At 44.6% G+C, this 23,114-nt stretch overlaps 2 protein-coding genes across 13 annotated transcripts in view; one reads left to right on the top strand and one right to left on the bottom strand.

The window, feature by feature from the left end:
• TRAK1 (trafficking kinesin protein 1) overlaps positions 1 to 7,976 on the top strand; it is a 140,707-nt gene extending 132,731 nt beyond the window's left edge. For all 12 annotated transcript variants that reach the window (XM_055803792.1, XM_055803793.1, XM_055803795.1 and 9 more), the window contains 2 exons: positions 51 to 153; positions 4,983 to 7,976. In XM_055803792.1, the coding sequence (XP_055659767.1) occupies positions 51 to 153; positions 4,983 to 5,781 (902 nt within the window). In that variant the 3' untranslated portion in view covers positions 5,782 to 7,976. The remainder of the gene's footprint in view (positions 1 to 50; positions 154 to 4,982) is intronic.
• Positions 7,977 to 16,492: 8,516 nt separating this feature from the next.
• CCK (cholecystokinin) lies at positions 16,493 to 21,192 on the bottom strand. The gene is made up of 2 exons (XM_005242220.2): positions 20,932 to 21,192; positions 16,493 to 16,885 (listed from the first exon to the last, which is right to left on the bottom strand). Exons 1-2 carry the CDS (start codon positions 21,185 to 21,187, stop codon positions 16,749 to 16,751), a joined length of 393 nt encoding a protein of 130 aa, XP_005242277.1. The 5' UTR covers positions 21,188 to 21,192; the 3' UTR covers positions 16,493 to 16,748.
• Positions 21,193 to 23,114: the final 1,922 nt, after the last annotated feature.

The following is a 23,114-nucleotide window of genomic DNA, read 5'->3' as shown; positions in this document are numbered from 1 at the left end:
TTTCCCTTTTTCTGTGTAAAATGCAAAGAATTTGCTTTTTTTTAATTTAGTACCTCATCCTGGGAAGTGCATGTCACAAACCAACTCCACCTTCACCTTCACCACCTGCCGCATTCTGCACCCTTCTGATGAACTCACACGAGTCACACCAAGGTAAGGGTTTCCTGTGGTGGCAAAGCATTTAGCTCTGTCAGAGTTTTCCCTCTAAACAAACGCAAAGTAATGGCATAAGCAAAAGCATTAGCTGCATTGGTGAATTGCAATACACCCCTAAATTTTTCCTCCCAATTTGAGCTACCTCATCCTGATTTTCTTTGAGAGGCATGTGTATTGTTTTAGAAGGCCAGTCAAAATACCTTAAATTTTGTTGTCTCTAGTTAAAATATTGCAGGATCAGACCTAACTAAATTGGCTTCCAGTATCCAAACCTGACTACTCTTGATCCCAGACTAGTCATAGTGTTCATGTGTGAATACGCAGAATGTGGTCTCTGACAAAAAAAATGAGAGATTTTTCCAGGGAGGAAAAATCTAAACGTTTGGCCCAGAAGAACAAAACATGCGCAGGTAAAGAAATCCAGGGAGTACATGAGGAGTGGACGAGGAAACATGCCTTAATCAAAACCAGGAGCCATCTACTTTGTTTGTTGGTGTAATTGTTGGAAATTAGTTCAGAGTTGCCAAACTGAAACTAATGGAATTGGCTTAATAATAGCAACTGCCATGTATAGGCAGTACATGCCAATAGATGGGAATTCTTTAGCCTTATGGAAGTGAAGATCTGAGAACTGTTTGGGGTGAGTAAATTTCGTACTTAAAAGGGAACTTTCCTTCCTTAGCAAATCAGTATTTAAAGAATGTTTTTTCTGTTTAGAAGGAAAATGCCTCATTGCTTTCTCGGCCCCTTCCAGCTCCTGTGCCGGAGTGTGCCATTATGTAGGTCCTCTTTCAGAGATGATGTGTCCAGACTTGTTGAGATGTGAGGTTGGTGGCAACTGCCTAAAAATAAGGTGGACACCTGAAAAGTAAGGGTATTAAATACAAAAGCCTGCAAGGTGGAAAGGAAATGGGTGATGATTAAATTTAACTTTTCTGCTTCCTTTTTGGCAATAAGTTAGTTAATTGTGGCCTGGCTGGTTTTTCTTTACGCTCTTCTGTCTTCCTCTCCCCTCAACGCCGTTACTGAAGAGATCCTTTTATATGGCTGCAGTTCTATTTTGATTTTCTTGTCATTGTCGAATTGCTATTAATTGTGGTCGTAGTAACCTCCTTGATTATGTTGGTTACTAAATCTAACAAATCAGCCATAACTGACAGCTACATTCGGTACGTTTTCAGCTGCCTTAGTTAAGCCAAAGTTCATCATTCATTCAGGAGGAAGAAGAGCACAACGTGATGTTTTCAGCAGACATGTCTAAGGAGCTGGTCCTTACCAACTATAAACGATTCTTCGCAGGTCATGTGAGGAGGACGAGGAAACTGCATTATGTCTCGTTATGCTGGGAGGAGGTATAGGGCAGAGACTGTGACTCAGCGTGGCAGGGGGTGAGCAACACTGCCAGCAGTGTCTGTGTTGGCAGGGTCACGTACAAGGAATGCTAGTGTGTGTGGCACCAGCTAACCCAAAGAGTTTGGATATTTACCTACCTGGTTGCACTTTAACCTAGCCTCTAACCCAGGTGACACTCTAACCTGACTAAATGTCATCTAGCTGAATGAGGTGCTTATTTATTTGTTTCTTTTCTCAGTCTAACTCTGAAACTGTCCCTGGTCTGACTTGCTGAGGCCAGTTTGAGTCTCTTTCTGTGGTTGTGTCCAGGTTGCTCTGCAGTGTTGGTCAGTTTGATGGGGAAAATATTTCCTTGTTAAAGCAATACCAAAATGAGCAAACAAAAAAAGCAACACAACATAACAACCGCTTTCTTTCAGGGATGTCTTGGTTTTTTTGTTGCACTGTAGTGTGTCCTGTGCTGAAAAATTAGTGGAAATACTAATGTAAATATCTGTGCAGCTGAAATCTGGAGCTGGAGGGAATGAAGCTGTTGGACTTGTTAACTCGCTGGAGTGCTGTAGTTTTCATTTTCTGACTGGGACATCTTGGAGGCCTGATAATTAACACTGCTTATGTCTGGGTTTCCAGAAGGTACTTGGTCCTACCCTGTAGAAAGTCAGTTCATGCAGTTAAGCTCGCTTTCTCTTTCTTTTCCTTCCCTCACACTGTTCAAGACTTGCGTCCTTCTGTGTTCGGCCAGTGTGGGAGATGCACTACGGTGGCTGTCACTGCTCTGTAGTTCTGCCATGAACTGGAATCAGAGCTATGAAGGTCCAGCTTCAATCAGTGCTTAAAGAGAACTGTGAACTGCCTTCTCCTTTCCCCTCAGCCTTGCCCACAGCGTGGGTGTGCTCCCTAGCTGTGCTGCCAGGGGTGGTCCTCCCCTGCCACTGGTTCCATCCAGGCAGGACGAAGGGGACACAAGGAGAGCTTGCCTTTGCAAGAAGACCAATTTTGGAGCCACTCAGCAAGGCTGCTTTTCAAATTACGCTGCTCTTCATACTAGTTTTCTCAAACATGTTTCACAGTTTACAGGGAGGAGTATAGGGGATTCCTCTTGTTGAATCGCAACTGCAGGATAAAAATCCTTCGGCAGTTTCACTTGCTTACCGTAGAAGCTGGTACAGTTGCAAGTCACTGTGGAGATGATGTTGGTCACATCCTATTTAGCCATGGAAAGAAGACATGACTTGAGACTTCACAGCAGCAGGCTAATATTTTCTTAATTAAAGAGTGCCTTAAAGATACTAAAGTACTGCTGATTTTTAGAAGATCACTGGACTAGAGTTTGTACTGCTATGTTAACTTGTGTCACCTGGTCACTGTATAACGTTAAATGTTCTAAGCTCATCAGAAACTGTGGCTTAAAGCAAAACATTCCAGGGTGTCTAACCTGACATGCACAGTAGCATTGGGTGCACGGAGTTCATTAATGTAAGGTGAAATGAGACCTCAAATTCCAGTTAAGATAATATCTAGGCCTCTTTGTCCCCTATGGACAAAAATAATGCAACTCATTCATTGGCCTGAGTCTTCTCTGCACCTGGAAATCCAACCAGACTGTCTTAATGTGGCTGTCTGATGCATTTCTTGGTACAGAAAACCCTACCTAAAGCTGTGTGTTATAACTGAGCCAATCCAACAGCATGGCTCTGCTGAAAAGGGAAGATCCTGCTCTTTCCTGTTCCTTCCCCTCCTAGCTGCTTGGTTTTCCCACTCTTTTGCACTGGCGTTGGTTTTTATCTGCCTCTTGGCTGAGTGTCTTCTGCTTGCTAACCTGGCAAGATGAAGGGGAAGATTGCTGCCTTTGAACTGTGGTGAGCTCTCAGGTCAGTGAATTCTGTTAGCATCAAGTGTTGCGTTGTTCAAGACCCTTTAAATGCCATTAGAGGGGATGAGTCCATGCCTAGGAAATACCACCATGGGATTCAGTTTTGTGTGTGTGTGTGTGTGTGTGTGTGTACACGTGGCAAAAACCATCATTTGAGCATGGTTAGAAAAAGTTGGAAAGCTGTTTTTTTTAAAAGTGTGTGGAACCCTTGGGATTCTCTCAAATAGACACAAATTTGGAATGTAATGTCATGGATGTCCCACTGCCTTGTTTCTGGAATAACTGAGTACACCATGCCTTACTTGATGAATGGTGTACCTTGGACTGCCATAAATTTTGAGTGGGGTTATCCATAGGTAAACATACAGTGGCTAGCCCGATCTATTAGAAACAAGTTTTTTAAGGGTGGCACTGCAGTGCCAGTAACACAGAAACCTCGCTGTCCATGAGATCTCGTACTGTGGCCCAAAGTGTTTGGCATGTCTCCTTTGTGTTGGTAATTCTTTGGAAATAGGTGGTGCATTGAGTATGTGTTCGTTCTGATGGTCAGCTTTTGGGGAGAAAACAATGCACCAGAAGGAATGCTATTTGATGTGCCTCAAGAAATCTCAACCCCTAGCATAACTAGCAGTAGCGTGCTTAAGGAAAGAAAATGCTGTAAGATCACACTAAACATAAATGTGTGGTACCAGCCTCTCGTTCTAAGTGTGCAGAGTGTTGCCCATTTAGTATTGTCCACTGCCTGTACATGGTTTATTTTGAGAAGAACTAACTGGAATAGGGGATCAACTTAGCAATGTTTCAAGCTATAGAAATTAACGTTCTACCAAATTAACAGTAGAATGGCTCTTTGTCATGCTTGGTTTGCTGCTGAGTTGTCAGTTATCTACTGGCCAATTGACAACCAAGAGTTTGACTGGTTTTTTTCCTCATGGCTTTTGCTGATTATTCACAGTTGTGCATCTCCATCAAAAGTCAGATCCCCCATCGCTTACCCCTTTAATGAAAGCAAATTGAACAAAAGAAGGGAAGAAAGGTTTGACCTTACGGAAGTGCATGTTGGTTGCAATGTCAACTTCCAACAGCTTTGCTACAGATGCTTCTGTAGCAAATGCATTCCCCTTCTCCTTTGCCACTCTCTGCTGTGACCCAGCAGTACTAGAAGGACTAGCAGTTCTGTGTGCTTAGAAGTGACACTAAAAAGTAAATCTGTCTTGCTTATATGGTTGGTCCCTCCATTTCCTTGTCTCATGGAAGCAACTAGGGGTAGTGACAGCCAGGAGATATATATCTGGAGATAAATACTGAAGGTGTTGATCGTGGACCTGTCAATTTGATAGGTTATCAGAAGAAATATGGTGATGGGTGTTGGGGAATGCATTAATTCCATGAGACTAGGTGGTGAGGTAGGCAAAGTGGAGAGATGTGTTTTGTAAGAGACAATGGTTTTGTGCTTAACACATTGGTGAAGAGCTGGGAACTGTCAGTTTCCTGCCCTCTTGAAGTGGATAACAGGCCCAGCTCGGGGTTAAAAACCTTGCTTGCAGTAAATTTTAATTCCCTAGTGGAGAGAATAACTTGACTGCTCCTTTGCTTTCAGCCTTAACGCAGCACCTACTCCAGCTTGTGGCAGCATTAGCAATTTGAAAGGCACCCCGGTGGCTACTCCCTGTACTCCTCGGCGTCTGAGTTTGGCAGAATCCTTCACTAACCTCCGGGAATCCACAACGACGATGAGCACGTCTCTGGGGCTGGTGTGGCTGCTGAAGGAAAGAGGCATCTCGGCAGCAGTGTACAACCCACAGAGCTGGGACAGAGCCAGCAAGGGCACCCTTCTGAGCACATACCCCCCTAAAATGGCCATCATTCCTTCCACTCCACCAAACTCACCTATGCAGACACCTTCTTCTTCCCCTCCATCTTTTGAGTTCAAGTGCACCAGCCCACCTTACGACAACTTCTTGGCTTCGAAGCCTGCTAGTTCGATCTTGAAGGAGGTGAGGAATAAAAAGAACATCAGGAACAGTGAGAGTCAGACTGACGTGTCTGTTTCCAACCTTAATCTCGTGGACAAGGTCAAGAGGTTCGGTATCACCAAAGTTGTGAGTTCAGGGCAAGCGTCAGTTCCTCCTTTAACTGATGACCAGGGACCTCTTCTCTGTGGGGCACAAGGACCAGTGAGGGCCCTTGTTCCTGGAGGCCTGGCATCCGATGGTCTCCCATTGGGCTGCCCTGCCGTGACCAGTGCCATCGGGGGCATCCAGCTGAACACTGGCATCCGAAGGAATCGGAGCTTCCCCACCATGGTGGGTTCCAGCATGCAGATGAAAGGCCCAACGTCTCTCACTTCGGGGATCCTCATGGGAACCAAGCTCCCGAAGCAAACTAGCTTACGATGAAGGACTTTATTTTTACAGCTAGTCTTTTTAAAGAAAAATAGTCAGATTCTTTCTCCGATCTTATTTTCCTTTTCCCACCACCCCTTCATTGCCTCTTGAGTTGGACAAATCAACTTCGTGCCTAATGGGAGAAATGTGTAAACTTTGTATAAAATGTGTAAATATGTACCAGATCTATTGTAACTAATTGGATTATTTTGCTGTTCAATTGAGTGCAAAAGGCTCTACGTTATGATTGCTGTATTAAGGTTATCTTGCTAACTTTTTGAAAAAGTGTTTTGGTTGGTTTGGGTTTTTTTTTTTTTAAGATGCACTGAGAAAAAAAACAAAAGAGCAAAACCAACAAAAAATAACTTGACTAGGAAAACGTGAATTCTGTAGCTAGCCTGACTTGAGTCAAAGGTGCATGGGAAGCTATTGAATGTGATATGTGAGACCTCGCATTACATCACTTGAAGTACGGGAGCATCTGTGCTTTGTTAAATACTGAAAAAAAAAAAAAAAAAAAAAAAGCACTCAGTTTAACATGTGTTAGTTTTAATTTTGCTTCTGTAGATGAGCTGATCTGAATTACTGGAGTGCCTGGCTATTATGCCTGAATGGATGATTATTTTTTTCCCCCCCTGTTCTGTATTCTCCCTCCCAAGATTACAAACTTGAATTAATACTGTGTTGAGGTCAGCAGGCCTACTGGGTACCTGGAATACTGACATATTCCTGCTACCACTGTTTCATTTGGCACACTTACACTCTGTGACTTTTTTTTTGGTTTTGTTTTTGTTTTTCAATGCTGCACTGGATTGTGGAAGGGAAAATGCTTTACTGTGTGTTGCTGTCACTGAAACATGCTTTGTCAGTGCCCCCAAAGAAAACAGTTTTCACAACTCATGAGGTCAACGTGGCAGTGACTTCCTAGAAGTCAAAGTTGCAGAACAGACTGACAGATAAGAATGTTATAAAAGAACATGTAGCAAAACCAGTATTAGGAAAAGGTGCGTCCTTGAAACTTTAGAAGAGAACCACAAAAAACATTTAGTAATGGAACGGTACAAGCTGGAAAGAGCAACTTGCAGTCCTCACGCTGGCCTTCAGGTTTCATGCGTGTTGAGGACCATGGCCTTGTAAGCGGGGTGAGAATATTCCCCACCCATTTTGCTTTCTGTTTCCAGAGAAGCCTTTTCATCCAAAGTTGGACCTTGGCATAGGTAAAACTATGGGAAATGCTTTATTTCACAGTGGTTTTAAAATGAAAAATCACCTCCCAATACCAAACGTACAACCCCCTGCTTTTTCAGAGAGGAAACGAAAGACCTAACACAACCTTTAGTTACAGCCAGGCGATCTTAACTTATATTGCAATTTTTTTGCCTGTTTTTCCCAAACTTCTGCTGGGTGCTTGTAGAAAGAATTGAAATATCTTGGATTGGAACAGACTGGGGGGAGCTTGTTTCTAAAGCTGAGCTGAGACTTTTTTTTTTTTTTTGGAGGGGGAAGATGGAGAGGAGCAAAAAAGGGGAGAGCTTAACATCCACTTTCCTTGCACTTCTTGTGGCATCTAAATCAAGCTCCCTGTTTGTTACCATTATCACACTACACGTAATTGCCGTGAATTGCCGTTTGTACCAGACTGTTACTAAATCATTAGCACTGATAATTTCTTGTATAAATGAAACTGTCTTTTAGTCTTTGTGACAAGAGATAGGTGGGTGGGTTGTTTTTTTCTGAATGAAGTAGTTATTGCAGTAGCGCTATGGACACTAAGGATATTTTTTTGAGAGAAAAAAACACATCGGTTGGTTACTGCATGTGTTTGAAGACTTCTATTTATTCTATGAACTTACAATGTTTTAGTAAAATGTCATCAGCTCTCTTTGCTGTTGTATGTGTGCACATATTGCAAGTAAACTTAAGTATCTTTTTATTTGAATGTATCTTAAAACAGTAGATAGAATAACAGTTGATTCTGAAAAAAGAATTATGGACTTAATGGACCATTTTATATACCCAGAGGAAGAAAGCAATACCATATGGGAACTTAAAGTGTAGAAGTTAATCATGCAATCGGGAAGTATTATTTAGCCTTTAAATAAGCAGTAGGAGCTGTCCACCCACCGGAGAAAGCAATTGTAACACATCAGACTGATAAAATCTAAATTTTTCTTCACTAATATCAATAAAATAACAGAAAAGTTAAATTGTTGTGTATTGTTCAGCTTTGTTTTCCTCTTCTTTTAGGGTGACAAATCTTCCACCTTGATCCCTTGCTTTCATCTCTCAGCCAAAGCAAAATAGGAGGCCATCACCAGGTCTAGTTTTAAAATTCTTAGACACAGAAGCGGTTGAAAAGTCTTGAGATTTCAAGATTGCTGGAACTAGGTAAAACTTGGGTCAAAACAAAAAATACAGAAGTGAATGCAGGTTTTTGTGTTCCAAGAAAGAATTGGATGTTGTGTCATTTGTCTATTTTGAGCGGGAGAGGGGTGTGAATTCTTCTGTCTAATATGATGCAAAATCTGTAGTGATAAAATGTGGAAGTACAAGAGTAAGGAGGAAACATCCTCTGTTTTCCAACAGAGACAGAAGTGAGCTCTGCTGTTAGCTAGCATCTTCATTGCCAAGGGAGGAGACAGCCCAATGATTAAATGCCAGGTAATGAGAAACTCAAAAAATCCTGCACACGTAGTGAGAGCTAAGTAATGATAAAAGAGCTCCCTGGAGGAGGGGATAGTCAGACAAGAATTCACAGAAAGATTAGACGGCCTCATACACTGAGGAGAGGGATATGTGTGAGGATGAAAGGGAAATAATACCGTTTGTCACATACTTGCTGCAGAGAGAAAACTGGAGAGCAGTAATGCCAAAATAAACTTTTGGAGGGCTTGCAGTAGCATGATGCAGTGCCATGCAACAGCTTGAGGAAGGCTGCTGCCATCCTGGCCTCATCCAGGTACCATGTCAGTGTGTGTGGGGACTCATCCTGTCTGTCCAGCACCCAGCTGGGGGGGAGGCTTGTGATCGGAAAGTTAATGGTTAACGGGAAGGATCCAGTAAGGACAAGCACAGTGCACAAAGCCCGCCCTTTGTGCCCGAGTTAAGCAAGCACTACTCCAGGAACGGGGAGCTGAGGCTGGTCCGCATGGTGCCTGTGGCTTTACGATGAGTAGGATTTTAGATTCAGTTAGCTCGCGGAAGGGTGTGTGCACGTGAAATGGGAAGGAAATCTGGGAACTGTCGCAGATGTGCAGGGGGAGAAAGCAAGGAGGGGTGAGTTCATGTAGTAAGACCTATTAATGAAAGTTGATGCTTAAGGTTTAAAAAGATAAAAGTGTCACTTGGAGAAAACCGCATTTTTTTTTGTGATAAATACGGTATTGGGATATTATTTGGACCAGATCTGTCCTGCCCACTTTAAAAAGCAAATGTTCTCAGTCAGAGACATGAGCCTAGAAGGACTCCCACTTAAACTGGAGTTTTGCAGTCATAAGGTCTACCTGCACGTATCTTATTGCCAGACTCTAGTAAAGTCGTGAGTATTTTGAGGAAGGTATATTCTCCTATTATAGCTAAAAAAATAAGATTTCAAGTAGTAATTCGGTCCTTTTTTTACAGGCTTATGTGTTTTATCTGGATATCGTAGTGGACAAAGTCAGATGCTTGTGGCCTCATGCAGTGCCTTCCTGGGCTTTTAGGGAGTGAGGACGCAGCCCCACGAGTCCAGTTCCTCAATCTCTTTGGCCACTGCCTGGGTCAGGATCTTCAACCCTGAGCTCAATGGCAGTGCAAGCAGGGGACAAATGGTGACGGTGTATGAGCCAGGAAAGGCAGAAGAAACAAATGTACAGCTGAAAGCGAGGAGGAAAAATTACTTGCTTGCCCCCAGGAAGGTTTGTAAGGCAGTTGTATGAATGATGAAAATTTAAGCTGAGCATAGTGCAGTTCCCCGTACGATTCGGTGCCAGCCCAGCTGCTGCCGTGCTGGGGAGCCCTGCGGAAACCCCCCTCCTGCACCAGCGTCTAAAGGGAGCTGTTGGTTGTAGAAGTGTTTTCAAATTATCTTTCAGGGCTTAATTAAAGTTGTAAGCTCTCGCAAATGGCAAAACAAATGTTTGCTGGTTGTGTGTAAACTGTTGCCTTGTCCCAGGTAGCCTGCCACCCTTGACTTCATAAGCTCTGTGTGTGATGGGATTTCTCCTGTGCTGGCAGTTCTTGCTGTGCCTGCAAGACCTGCGACCTGTAACCGCTGGCTTCTCTCTGCTTCCCGTAGCAGGGCACCCCAGTGCTCCCCAGCGTGTCCCACGGCTCAGAGAGCCAGAAGCTGCTGGCCCGCGCGAGGTGGGAGCTGCCCTGCCACCGGAGCTGCCGCGGCGCAGCCGGGAGCTGCCACCTGTGCTGGCAAGGAAGGTACGTGCTCAAGTGAAACACGCCATTGTGGCCAGGGTGGCCAAGGGTCGGGCCTAGGCTTTGACGCCGTACGAGCTTCTAGACTGTGTTTTTGTGCTGTTACACGGCTCTGACCCAGGAGACTGAAAGATCCGCCAGTGTCGCTGCCAGCGTGGCAGTTCTGCAGCGCGCTGCGGTGCCGTTCTCACCCCACGGCACAGCCCTTCTGCACGCAGGTTGCCCCCTGGCCTGCTCCTCCTCACATAAGGGTGCTGGCTGCTGTTTGCACAGCCCTCAGCTGCTGTCACTTCTTGCTGAGCTGCGCTGGGTGCTGGGGCGCTGTGGGGACACTTGGTGAGTTCTGTATGACACAGCAAACATCTTTTTTGGGTATCCTCTTCTTACATCTTTTTTCCTTCCAAAATTAATAGCTTTTTTCCCCCTAACTTATCCTTGGTGTGCATGAATGCTCCTGCAGTGATCTAAATCTCTGGCTTTGGAAAGAATAAATACATAGGGTTTGTAGCTCATGCTGTATTGTTGTTTTCTGACTTTTTAAAAAAGTATGCAGAAGGATGCATGTAATGCTGGGTTTGCTCACTTCTTTGGAGATACGCGTCTTCTGTGCAAGCTAAGCGAACAGTGATGGTGTTTAACAAGCGGGTGCATATGGATAAACCAGCTTTCAAGCCATCATGTCTCTAAAAGTGATTTATAAGCCCAGCTTTCCCAAAAGGCCCGGAACTCTAGGGGAACTTGGGTTTAAACAACCATGAAAGTCCAGAGATTCAACATTCACTGAAAGGCCCTACAGAAGAAGTGGGCTTCAAGGGTTGTGATGGGTGCAGCCCACTGAGGCCAAGGGAACTTACAGCTGCGTCAGGTTGAACTCCTCAAGATACAAAAGGAGCAACTGGAGATGGTGCAAGGCTGGGAGGTTTGCTGGCATGCAGGACCGCTTCTCTGTGAGGTGCTGCACCCTAGAGAATTTAGTGAATTTTGGAGAAAACGGTTTCTGCTTCTGGAAACAATGCTGGCATTTGGAGAGTGTCCTAGTTGCTCCTTCAGGACAGTAAATTATGCTGCCGGGTAGCAAAATCTGCATGGCCTATCTGGAAACTCAGCCAATGTATTTGACTCACTCGGACAATTTCAAAGCAGAACAGAACTACTGCATAAACTAAACCTCAGAAGGTCAAATGGCTGATGAACTGGGGCCTCTGCTCTGAAATGGTCCTCCATCCTTGCATTACCCAAGTATCTCAGAAACCTTAGTGGATGTATCTTCACCATACTGCAGCAAGGAACGTGGTCATCCACCTCTGAAAGCTGGGTTGGAGGTGAGAGGAGGGTGGGGTGCTGAGGCCTGTGTGCTTAAGACTTGACTGTGTACACATAGGACGCTCTCTGGAGAGCCAAGACTGATATTTCAGCCTTTTGAGACACTTCCCCGCTTCCTTTTGCATGTCTCCAAAGCACTGGAGGGCCCCACATCATAATGCCGTAGTGCACAGAGGTTGAACAGTTGCTCCCAAATTCCTGAACACATTTGTTGGCACCTCTCCGCATTGAACTGAAAAGTCTAGCAATGTCGGTGAGATGTGTCCTGCCTTCCTTTGGTACAGACAGGGTCTGCTGCCTGTAGCTTGTGTTAGCGCTGAGGAATTAGCATTGTTCAGCCGGGCTGTGGGGTCTCGCTGGGTGCCATTCAGACCTGCTTTAATTCAGTTAGCAAGCCAATTGAGACCACGGAATAGCAAGAAAAATAATGAAAGGCCTGAAAGTTATTGGTGTTTAGGCAATGCCCTTAGCTGTAATGTAGGCAGTGGGCTTTCGTGTGAGAATGGCATATACTTAAGAAGCAGATAATGTTTGTGTTTAGAAGATTATAGAGATTTTTGTCCTGCTGAAACAGGTTTCAAGCTGTGCTGAATCCAATTGCTGTTCAATTGACACAGGCACTTAAGAATGATTAAAGCTTTAACAAGTCCACCGCCAGATTTTTTTCTTTCTTTAAGAGAATTTTAATAAGCTCAGGGGATATGAAAATCAAACACACAAAAAAACCTTCCACTGCTCCGCTAGGACACTGTAACATTTGCATTTTGTCTGACTTGCAAATGCCTCAGCTCAGGCGGTGGGGAGGGACCGCCTGGTTTGCGCATCTGGCTGCGGTGTGTCCCTGGCAGCACGGATGGAGGGGCTGGTGGTGCAGCAAAGCTGGATCCACATGCATTCCTCTATGGAATACCACGGCAGGTAAGACTGTTCTGGATCAGGTGCACTGGCATAGCAGAGGTTTCTCTTACACACTGCTTTAAGAGAGCTGCCCCTTCCCAGGGTGGGGGTGCTCCCTTTCTCTTGGGGGCTGTCTGGGTTTCCTCTCAATCCCACGGGAGCACTTGCTGCTTCCACCCACTTTGCACAGCTGCTGTATGCACGGCTCTGCAAGGGCAGAGCCACAGGCTCGTCCCTGCTCATTTATGTGCCGTTTGCAGTAAGTTGCCCTGTTCACGGGAATTTGCCCAGCACCTGTCTTGGAATTACGTTAATAAAGCTGGAACAGAGCTAGTTGAATCAAACGCATGGAGGAAAAAAACCATATTTAAATGCAAAAAGGTATTGATTTGCTCTTTTGCCAGTGTTAATGTAGCCCCTACGCACACGTTTCCATAAAGATGCATCTGAGTAAAGCTAAGTTAAATGTCAGAGAGCTGGCAGGGCCAGGAAACTCACCTCCCAGATGAGCACCAGGAGGCTGTGCCGATGCCCTGCCACATGTGCTGAAATCTGCAGGCGCTTCTCAGCCCAAAGCCTTTGCTAGACCCGAGGGGCTCGTACCCAGCTGCAGGGGCTCCATCCCCGAGGCCACTGTTTCCCTTGGGTTAAAACAGAGCAGCCTGGAAAGTGGCTTCCCTAATGCCCTACGGTAAGCATTGCAGCGACCAGGGTTGTCTGACTTTCCCGAATTTACCGCCCCCCACCCCTGTTAGCTCTGATTGGCACCTCCAGTTGGCTTGGCACCTCCAGGTCACCCAGGAGCTGAGCGGTGTCTCTTTAGAACCCTTTCCCACCTGGGGAGTTTCTGCTCCCAGAGGAGCAGGTGACAGATGTTTTAAGGAGGAGGATGTCGCTCAGCCACGTACAGCCTTGTCTCCAGGAACAGTGCTGTGTCCTAGAGCCACAGTTCCTCTTGCCTTGATGATTACTGACATTGCCCCCAAACTGGTGTGCCTGGGAGTGCTAAGAAAGAAGAAGAGGTGTCCCCTGGAGCTACTTGTTTGTGTCTTAGTGGCACCTGAAAAACTGTGTCCTGAGCTGGGTTGTAGGTGGTAAAGAGGGGGCTCTGGCAGAATTTAGACCTGTAGGTCCCGACTCACAATCCTGACCAGGTCGCCGCTCTGCCCAGTGCTCCCACTCTGCGTGGTGCCTCACCAGAGCAGAGCTGGGGCTGTGCAGCTTTGTGGCGTCTTGGGGCACGTCTCCATGCGGATGTGTCAGAGCTGGGCAACTCGGCACTTGTAGTAAAAAGTTTTTTCTTCTAAAAGGCTGAGGGATGAGCGGACCCAAGAAGCAGCTGCAAACACAGCCAAGCGTAGCAGGATCAGGCTGTCTGCAAAGCGCACACTCCCATCTGATAGCCATTGCAATGCCAAGTCAGGAGAGGGGCCCCATTTACCTGTGCCAGCCGGCTAAAACCTTCAGTCTGGAGATAGGAAAAAAGAGACGAAATTATGTATGTTTTCAATCCTCATTTGAATGCCAGGTCAGTCACTGCGAGTACCTTTATTCCCCTGCTCTGTTTTACAGCATGTACAGCTTAAATATTAAAACCGGCACGTGCAGTGACTGTAAAAAACAATTAGACCAAGTTTTTTCTGAAGCTCTTGGGTATCCAGGAAAGGTGCCAGATGTGATGACTTATAAATGTCACGCTGGTGGGGGGCTGGCAAAGAAAAATAGCACTTAATCACTTTCAAAAACAGACAAACTTTGCTTGCAATCGTATCACAAAGAGAAAGCAGATTTCACAGGTGAAGCTTGAAGCTACTTTTTCTGCAATTGGCAATTTTGTGATTTAAAATGAGCAAATGCTCGGTCAAAGGCAATGGTGATGGTGGCTTGGCAGGGGTGGAAGCATTGTTTTGTGCCTAGGAATGATGCCTTGGAGGTTATTCACCTGTTGAGAACACAGGAAGGTACAACCCTGATAACTGCAAGGGCAGTGGAGCCTCCCAAGCCACCCCAGGGACCATGGTCCCGCTCATGGGGCAGTTTTGCACCACAAAGGATGGGGCCAGGGGGCTCCTCTCACCTGGGAGCCTTGTGAGCAGCCTCGTGGTGAAACCGTTTTATGTGTGGCAGGCAATGACAAGATGCCCCTATCCTGGGGGAGCGACTTGCAAAAGCCCTCAAAACCGTCACCTGGCTGCACCAAGGGCCAGGCGCTTCCGCAGACACCTTCAGAGACCTTCAGAAGAAAGGAATGGGAAGGAAACATCTTTGTCCCTCCATCCCCCTGCATAGAAGAAATGAGACAAAGGAGAAAAAAAAAAGTTTTTTTTTTCTCCTAATGACGTTTGGCAATAATAAGGCTAGATTTGTAACATCACCAATCCCCAGCCCCCTGCAATATTACTATATTACATTCTTCATTAAATAAGCTAGGGATAGAAACATTTTAAGACGTTGTTTGAACGTTCTTGTCATTAATGTAAAAGACAGCAAAGTCAAAACTTGGTTTTCTCCCAAGTTACTTTTAAAGAAACTCCACTTTTGCAGGAAATGTTTTTAATCAATGTGTATTTGATTCATTTGTATTTTCTTCAGTCTGAAAAAAAATATAGAATAATTGGGTTTAATTTATTGTTTGAAAGTTTTGGAAAATTGGCACTTCAGACTGTTTTCCTGGGGCAAGTCAAAACCAGGGAGAGAGTTCAGGTGTTTAGGGACTCATTACATTTGGAAGGGAAGCAAAAGAACCCTTGACTAGGTGGCTTGGAAACTGATTGACTGGAAGGTGCTTGAAAGGAAGAAAAGTTCATGCGGAAAAGCAGTTCCATGTTTTCAAGATGAGATTTGGTGTTAGCAGAGAAGACAATTCCCTGTTACAATTTGCTGAGGTCTCCCTTTCACTGCGGATTCCTGCGGTGCTCTCTTCTCTGCCAGCTGCTGTTGGAAGCAACTCCTCAAAATGTTTTTGTATTCTGCCCTTGGCCTAACCATTTCAGTTTGTTTCCCAAACAAATTTTTTTCTTGGTTTTGGTATAATTTTGGTTTAGTACAAGTATTTTCTATGTGTTATTTTCTATGCATTGGTTTTGCATATTAACTGCTGTAGGGATTGCTGCTGAGATATTCACCTGTTTCCTCCGGCAAGCACCTGGTTTTCAGCATGTGACAAATGCCTTCCTTTCTTATTAATGCACACGTTTGGAAGAAATTATGCAAATTATGCAATGCAAAATTACTTCCTTTTTCAGGTTATGGAATTCCTTAGATGTGAGAACCAGCTGCTGAAGCAGACGTGGGAGCCACGGGAGGGGTGGCTTCTAGTGAAGGAGGAGAGTAGTAGGTAAAACACTTTCTGCAGTTTGCACGCTAGCCAGCAGGCACGACTCCGAGGGGACCCGCTGGACCACCCCAGGATGCTGGTTTTGCACAAGCAGGAATCAGTCCCCAGCTGCAAGTGTGGGGCTCTGCCTTGCTTTGCACCAGGTAAGGGCTGGGCACAGTCTCCTTCCTTCTCCCCACGGTGGTGGGCGATAGGCAGCTCAGGCTGCCTCTGTGATACTCGGGAGTGACTGGTTTCCTTTTAGGACACTGACTGCTCCAGTACCTCCTCCCCCTCAGGATGACCTTCTCCATTCAGGGAACTGTCCTGACCCCCTCCCCAAATGAATGCTTGGCTCACCACACGGCAAGGAATGAATGCTCTGTTTATTCCATGATTTGCAGCTGTCAGCAGAACTTTCACATTTAGCTCACAACATAAAATAAATAAACCAGAAAGATGAAAGGTGTTGGTAGTGTTCCTCTTTTTCTTTTAGTTTTACTATTGTTGACTATTTACTACAAACGTGTGGGCTTGGCGTCCGAGTCCTTTAAAAATGGGGTCACCGTGAAAATAGCTGGCCTTTTCTGGCAGTATTGTGCTGTCATGTTTACATTTGGACAAGCTCCCCCTTAAGAGTTCACAGCTAATGGGACTGACACGATTTGTCAGCGGCTCATTCATCTGACTGCTCAACACATGGAATTCATTTACATTGCAGAGCAAAGGCATTTTCCTGCCTCCCTGTATAGTAAGACACCCAGCAACATGTGGTGACAGGACAAGAATGGGTATGTGAAATCATTTTAATGTAATATCGATGTATGAGAAACCACAAAAGAAAGAAAACATTTTATGGAAAATTCTGCATATGTATATATTGCATTGTATAGTCTGACAGACAAATTTACATCAAATACATGATATATTTTAAAACACTGATTCAAAGAGGAAAACAAATTAATTTTTCTCTTTCTGTACAGACATGGGAGTGTGATTTTTTTTTTTTTCTGTTGCTATAGTTTGCTGTTCTTTAGGAAGAGTACTCGTATTCTTCAGCACTACGGCGTCCAAAATCCATCCAGCCCATGTAGTCTCTGTCATTTATCCTGTGCGTAGGATCAATGCTCTGTACCCTGTTTCCCATAACTGAGAGTCTTCCAGTGGGACCTAAAGAAAAAGTGTTTGGGAGAGCAGAGAGTAAGTGGACACATTTTTCAGGTTCATCCATTTTCTGATCTGTTTTGTACTCTTTAGTAGACACCTGCAATAGTTGACACTGTTTGACTTAATACCAATCGTGTAAACGCCACTGTCATGTCATTGGGGAAAACATCATAGAAAAAGTTACGGGCAATGTACTGGAAGGGGCTTAAGTTTTTTATTGTAAAATAAACAGGCCATTTTCTCCCTCCTGCTGCAGAGGCATTCTGCTCCTGGCTGCCAGGAAGGAATATGGGTGCACTTCTTTTTCCATCCTATTTCACTACAGAAAGAAAGTTCAAACCATTTCTCACTCTTTCGGTAGGACTGCACCCTTGCTTGCTGGTGCTGGGAGAGTTGCTCTAGATGCCAAGTATTCTGCTTGAGAGCAGACTCAGGCCTGAGACAGGACTCCACCACAGTTCTGTGTTGCTTGAAAAGCCATAAATGTTAAGTACAGGAGCTCTGACAGTGCAAACTCAGTAACAAGCGCAGTATGGGTATGAATCCCAGGTTTTGTGGAGAAATGGGGATAATCCTGAAATGGAGAGAGTTGTGTCTGGAGTTTATAGCTAGAGACACCTCTTGCTGGAACTATACAGGGCTTATTACTATGCCAGTGATACTTTCATTGCTTATCCAAAGCTTTCATACATCCTTTCACAGCAGGGTTGGATGCTGATCTCTGATCTTGCTTTATCCTTTCCATCTTCCTAGCTTAAGGCATCAAAAAGACACAAATTATTAGCAAATAGAATTTATGCTTTAAAAAAAAAGCGCTTTAATCCTCTGTTTTGACATCATCACATTGTGTAACTAAAAATGTGGGGAACGGTAAATGACTTCTCTCTCCACTCCCTGAAAACAGCCAAAATTGACGTGTGCCAATAATTAGATTGAGCTTAAGCCTTGAGTGAGGAAGGAACAGATTCGATTAGTATTCGATGCAGACTGAAGCTTGAGGAGTACTCAAACTGATCAAAAAGGAAAAGAAGCCCAAATCAAACCCCCCAAATCCAAATCTACGCAATTGCCTTGCTAACGGATTCTTGTTTTGAAGGAACCCTTGGTGACTCTGTGCTTTTACATTTCAAGGTTTTCCTCATGTGATCACTTGTAATGAACATGATCCGTTACAAACAAAACCAACTGCATTATTTTATTAGTGGTTGCAGAGAGACAGAAGAGCAAAGGTACCAAAAAAAATAAACCATTTACCAAAAACAAAGTGACAAAAAAAATAATTATCTCTAGAAAAGAATGTCTACCATTAAATGCTCAAACCCCATGAAATTCACATGTATAATTCAAAATATGCAATTAAATTGATGAAAATGGCTTCATGGCACTATAATCAGGCAGGGCTAAGACAGCACAGAACCATCACTCAGATGTTGGTATTTAAGAGGCTTCTGAGCCTGCAGTGACCTGTGGACTGTAATGGCTCCCCTGGTGCCATTATGGTCTGGCCTGGCAAAGGCTCCTTAGAGGATAGTAAATGTGCATGTCACTGACTTGACAGCTACAACATGTCTTCTACACTGTGCCAGATTCATGCTGAAAGCCTGCAGATGAAATTAGTTGAAAGCTATGGGTCACAAACAGTAAAATTAATTTCTTAAAAGCACATCAATTACCCTTCCTCAAACAACCGGAGATGTCCTGTGGATACTGCAGAATCAATGTACAGCAAACATATTCAAAACCATAGCAGTTTGGCTATGAGGCTGCCTTTTAGCCCTGACCTCTTAAGAAAATCTAACTCTCTCACTGTTTCAACTGGACTTATTGTCCAAAATCAGCCTTTCTATTAAGCACAAGGACAGGCGCCGTCACTGGTGACTGCTAACACTAGAAAATGCCGACTCTCTTTCCTCTTGGATGGAATTTTCCAGTGAGTGTTATGGTTTAGACAGATTAAAATTACAGAGGATGTGAGTGCTCTGCAGAGATTTCTGAAGTACTGCCCAGAATCTTTAAGTTGATTAAGAAGATAATGTTTTAGTGGAAATGCTGTATGTAAAATTAAGTAAATACTGTTTTGTCCCTGTCAATCTTCTGTAACTAGTAACTACGTCTACAAACCAGAGTCCAGCATCACAAGAATCCCATCATCTGCTAACAGTCACTTTGTAGAGTTAATTATATAAGTCAATTAACATGTATGCAGGAAATTCTCCCTCATATTAACATTTACCAAAAAGACGTCTTAAATCCAAAGTGGTTTTTTCACTTCATCTGGTTAAGCTATTTGGAAACGTCAGCCAGATATTTAAGGATATAGTGGGTACATAAACTAGAATGAGTTTTGTTTCCATGTAGGTGGTTGACAATGAGTACACTGTTGGGAAAGGTAATGAGGATTCTGCTTTATAGACTCCTGCGATAACGTTCTTATTCAGTAACAGCTTTAACTGTAGCCACAAATTGAGGAATTTCATATCTGAACTCCTTTTCCATTAGATTATGTGAACTGCTACAAGAAGTTCCTTAATAGATATTCTGCAAATTGGTAACATTCAATGATGTCTCTCAGACTATATTAAAAGTGGTTCTTTTTCTGTTGTTTCTGATTTGGCTTTGTTCTAACTACACAGATTGATGTATATGGCTGCATATGAAATGCATAAAAATGCATTTGATATCTCTTAATTGCAGACTGCCATCAAAAATAAGAATAGGATTTTTTTCCTAGCATAGAGGTGAGCAGTGAGCATCAAGAGGGGAGGGTTAAATGATCTGCTTAAGGTGGTGTCAAGAGACAGGAGAGGAAAAAGCTCTTACTTTTATAAAGTGAATTTCATCCTAAGCACAGTCTGGGGTAGGGAGTGAATTAATTTCTCAGTGTCTGTATATCCAGGTAATACTTATTACTGCCTTCCCCTCAAGTGCTCTTTGCTTCTCAAGATGTCCTCTTTCGCGGTAGCACGGGATAGATCAGAGAGGCTATCACAAGTAAGGTTTGCGTAGCAGCTTCTGTTGAAGTTGGCAGTCAAAAGGCCACCACAAGGAGGCTGCCCATGGTGTTACTCTATTGAGATACAAAGTAATAATACAGAGATGAGGCAGTTCAAAAGGAAAATGTTTTCTTGGCAGGAGTTTCAGTGATCAATGGTTTTGATCCATCATTTTTACTGGTAGCACAGATGGCATGTGTTTCTGTCTATGTAAAACATATATGGTAAGATATCAACAGGGACAGCTTGCTATCTCATGTATGTAATACAATTGTTTCCTCAAATGACTAATAAATCACACGGTAAGAACGAAGCCCTTTAATTCCACTACTCTACCAGTGCTTCATGCCCTTGCTACAAACATAGTGCCATGGAGGCTTAAATTAACTACAAGATTGTGTTCCCAGGCTGCCTAAGACCAAAAACTAACAGGAACTGATGTGTTTTGAAGCAAATGTGCTTTTACTTATCACTGCTTTTAATTATTGTGTTCGTAAGTGTGAATTCTGATCTTTCAAAAGCTTCCACACTTTTGGAACTTCCTCTGCAAACAAATACATGGAAAATCCAATAGCCCGAAGATAACCTCTGGCTGAGGTGAGGTTAGCCATTTGCTCTGTATTTATCCTCAGAACTAAGTTTTCCTGCTCTTCTAATTTAAGAGAAGAGAGGTTAACTAAATGAAAAAGAAAAAAAATGAAGAAAATGCAATTACTGTATTTTATCTGAGATACAACATGCTGAAATAACAACAAAATAATTACAAGGCTATGAAATAGGAAGTTAAAAATAAAAGCTGAAGTACAACCTGACAGGTAGGTTACATTTTGCTTTAGTTACCTATACGCAGCTCTTAGTCAGTGGCTGCTATGCACAAGTCGTTTTTTAGTAAATAATAGAACGCTCTCTGCTTCAAGAATAGCCAGGCAAAATCTACACCCTGTCTTCTCTAGGAATTCATGCTAGATGATGACAGGCTTATCTTAACATCTAGGTATCCCTGCAGGAAATTCTACTGACACAGAACTGTCACAGCAAGTCGGCTATAAACCGTACCTTTTCTGGCTTGCTGGAGATACTTGGCCAACAAAGCACCTATGTTAGCTCTTTGGTCAATGCTTCCATCCAGCCGTGGCAGAGGTTTCAGCGGGCCAGCAGATGAAGGGGCGCGGATCTGCCGTTGATGTTCTGTCAAGCTCTGCTCAAGCTCAGCAGCCAGGGGATTCCCATTGTGCAAGCCCACAGTTTGCTGTCCGAACGAGCTCACCGAGAGCACAGCAAGGAACACACAGATGCATATACCGCTGTACATTGCTGGAGAGAAAAGGAACATTAAGCTGTTAAAATGACCACATTTACTACACTGCATGTTGTCCCTACCCCCATCTTCCATTGGGTGTGCTGGTTTCTAAGCAAACTAGGGTTGTGTTGGGTTTTCTTAATGCAGGTAGCCGTGGGATCTGTCTTAAGTTGGAAAACATGTACGTGAATGGTTAAATATCCCTTAGTAAGAGGAAGATATGCTGGAAGGGACTAAATTGCTTCACTGCAGTACATGCTATGTCTCCCTGATCTACTAAATTCTTACTTGATTTTCTTTTTATGGAAGCTGTATATCATTAACACTTCACGGAGATGAATCCAGCACTGTGAAAAATGTCAGGATTCAAACATTTCGGTATTTCAATGCTGCACTAAAAGCTTCTGTTATTACAAATGCCCAGGTTTGACAGATTCTGTGAAAAGCCTTTCTTCAGTCAGCCTTTATTGGTTTCAACTTCAGCGTTCAGGAGGTTTCATCTCATCATGCACAGAAAAAAACCCAAAAACTTGTCCAAAGGAGAGAAACCCCCAAATCTATTGCTCCCCCAAGCATTTGATCTAATAGCCGAGGTGGTAAAAGCTGTTTAGTTAAAAGCTGGAAGAAGTACATGCAACTTAACAATAATGTTCTTCAGATAAGACAGCAAATTCAAATGTAAGAAATTTTTTACCGCTTCCTTAAACAAGTACTAGGCAAAAGGATGCTGCTTGTCTAGAGCATTTGATCATATAAGCTGAAATAGTATTTTTCTGGGAACAGAGAAACTTCCTTCACCTGTTAGGAGAAACAAGCTACCTAGTACTTAAAGCTACAGGGGTAACTTCCATTTATAAATATACATGAATTACCTCAGCTATATGAGACTTTTTAAATTAGTTTTTGCACAACATACTGAAGGTAACCTCTTCACTTTAGAAGAGGAGAAAACAAAGTTTATTGGTCCACCGCATATAATAGATTGAAAGCACTTCTGATGCACAAAATATGGGGTGGGGTTTTTTTAGTATTGTTAGGAGATGAACAAAAAAGTCAAACTGTCACTCCAGCACGGTTATTAGTGCTGTACCCGCGCAGGTTTTGGTAATTAAGACACCGAAGGTGCATTGCCTCCCCTCCTTTTCACCGACCCGATTCCTGTATTTTAACGCATAAATATATATACGTTCCCGTACATTCTAACGATCCGAAACACACAATCCCTTCCCCGACGGCTGCCTCTGCCACAGCCTGCTGGCCCCTCTGCCCCGGGCTGCCGCCCAGCCCCGCACAGGTAAGCGCCAGCCCCCCCCGGCCCCCGGTCCGGCCCCGGAGCGCGGCCAGCGGCGGTGGCAGGTGCTCCCTACCTGTCCGCCGTGCCGTGCCGTGCCGTGCCGAGCCGGAGCCGAGGAGGAACGCGGCCGGCGGTGCCCGGGCGGGAAGTCAGGGGCGGCTCAGCCGCGACCCCTTAAGTATCGGCGGGCGCCGCGGCGGTGTTTACACAGCGCTGACGCAGCCGGGGCCGCTCCCCGCTCAGCGCCCGGCTCCCACCGCCCCCCGGCACCGGGCGCTTGCGGGGGCGGGGGTGGGCGCTTCGCGGGGCGCCTTCCCCGCCCTGCCCGCCGGGCGCTGCCGGCTCCCTCGGGAGCAAGTGCTCGGCCGAGCGCCCCTGACCGGGGGTACCCCCGCCCCCGCCCGGACACACGGTGAGAGGCGGCCGTCGGGAGCCGCCCCCCGGCTGCGGCGGTGCGGTGCGGGCCGGCCCTGGACGCCTTTACCGGCGGTGGAAGTTGCGGGGTCGGGGGCTTTGGGATCCCCTCGCCCGGGGGGCACAAACGCCTCCAGCCTCCATCTGCTCGGGGCCCTCCCGCACCTCTGCGCAGGAAGACGGGGTGGTCATTTTATTTTAAAAAACCCACCCACAAGCCCAAAACACAAA

The sequence above is a fragment of the Falco peregrinus genome, chromosome 5, assembly GCF_023634155.1.
Source record: "Falco peregrinus isolate bFalPer1 chromosome 5, bFalPer1.pri, whole genome shotgun sequence".
Classification (NCBI taxonomy): Eukaryota; Metazoa; Chordata; class Aves; order Falconiformes; family Falconidae; genus Falco; species Falco peregrinus.
Note: the sequence above shows the minus strand (reverse complement) of the source record. Positions and strands in the feature narration are given on the sequence as shown.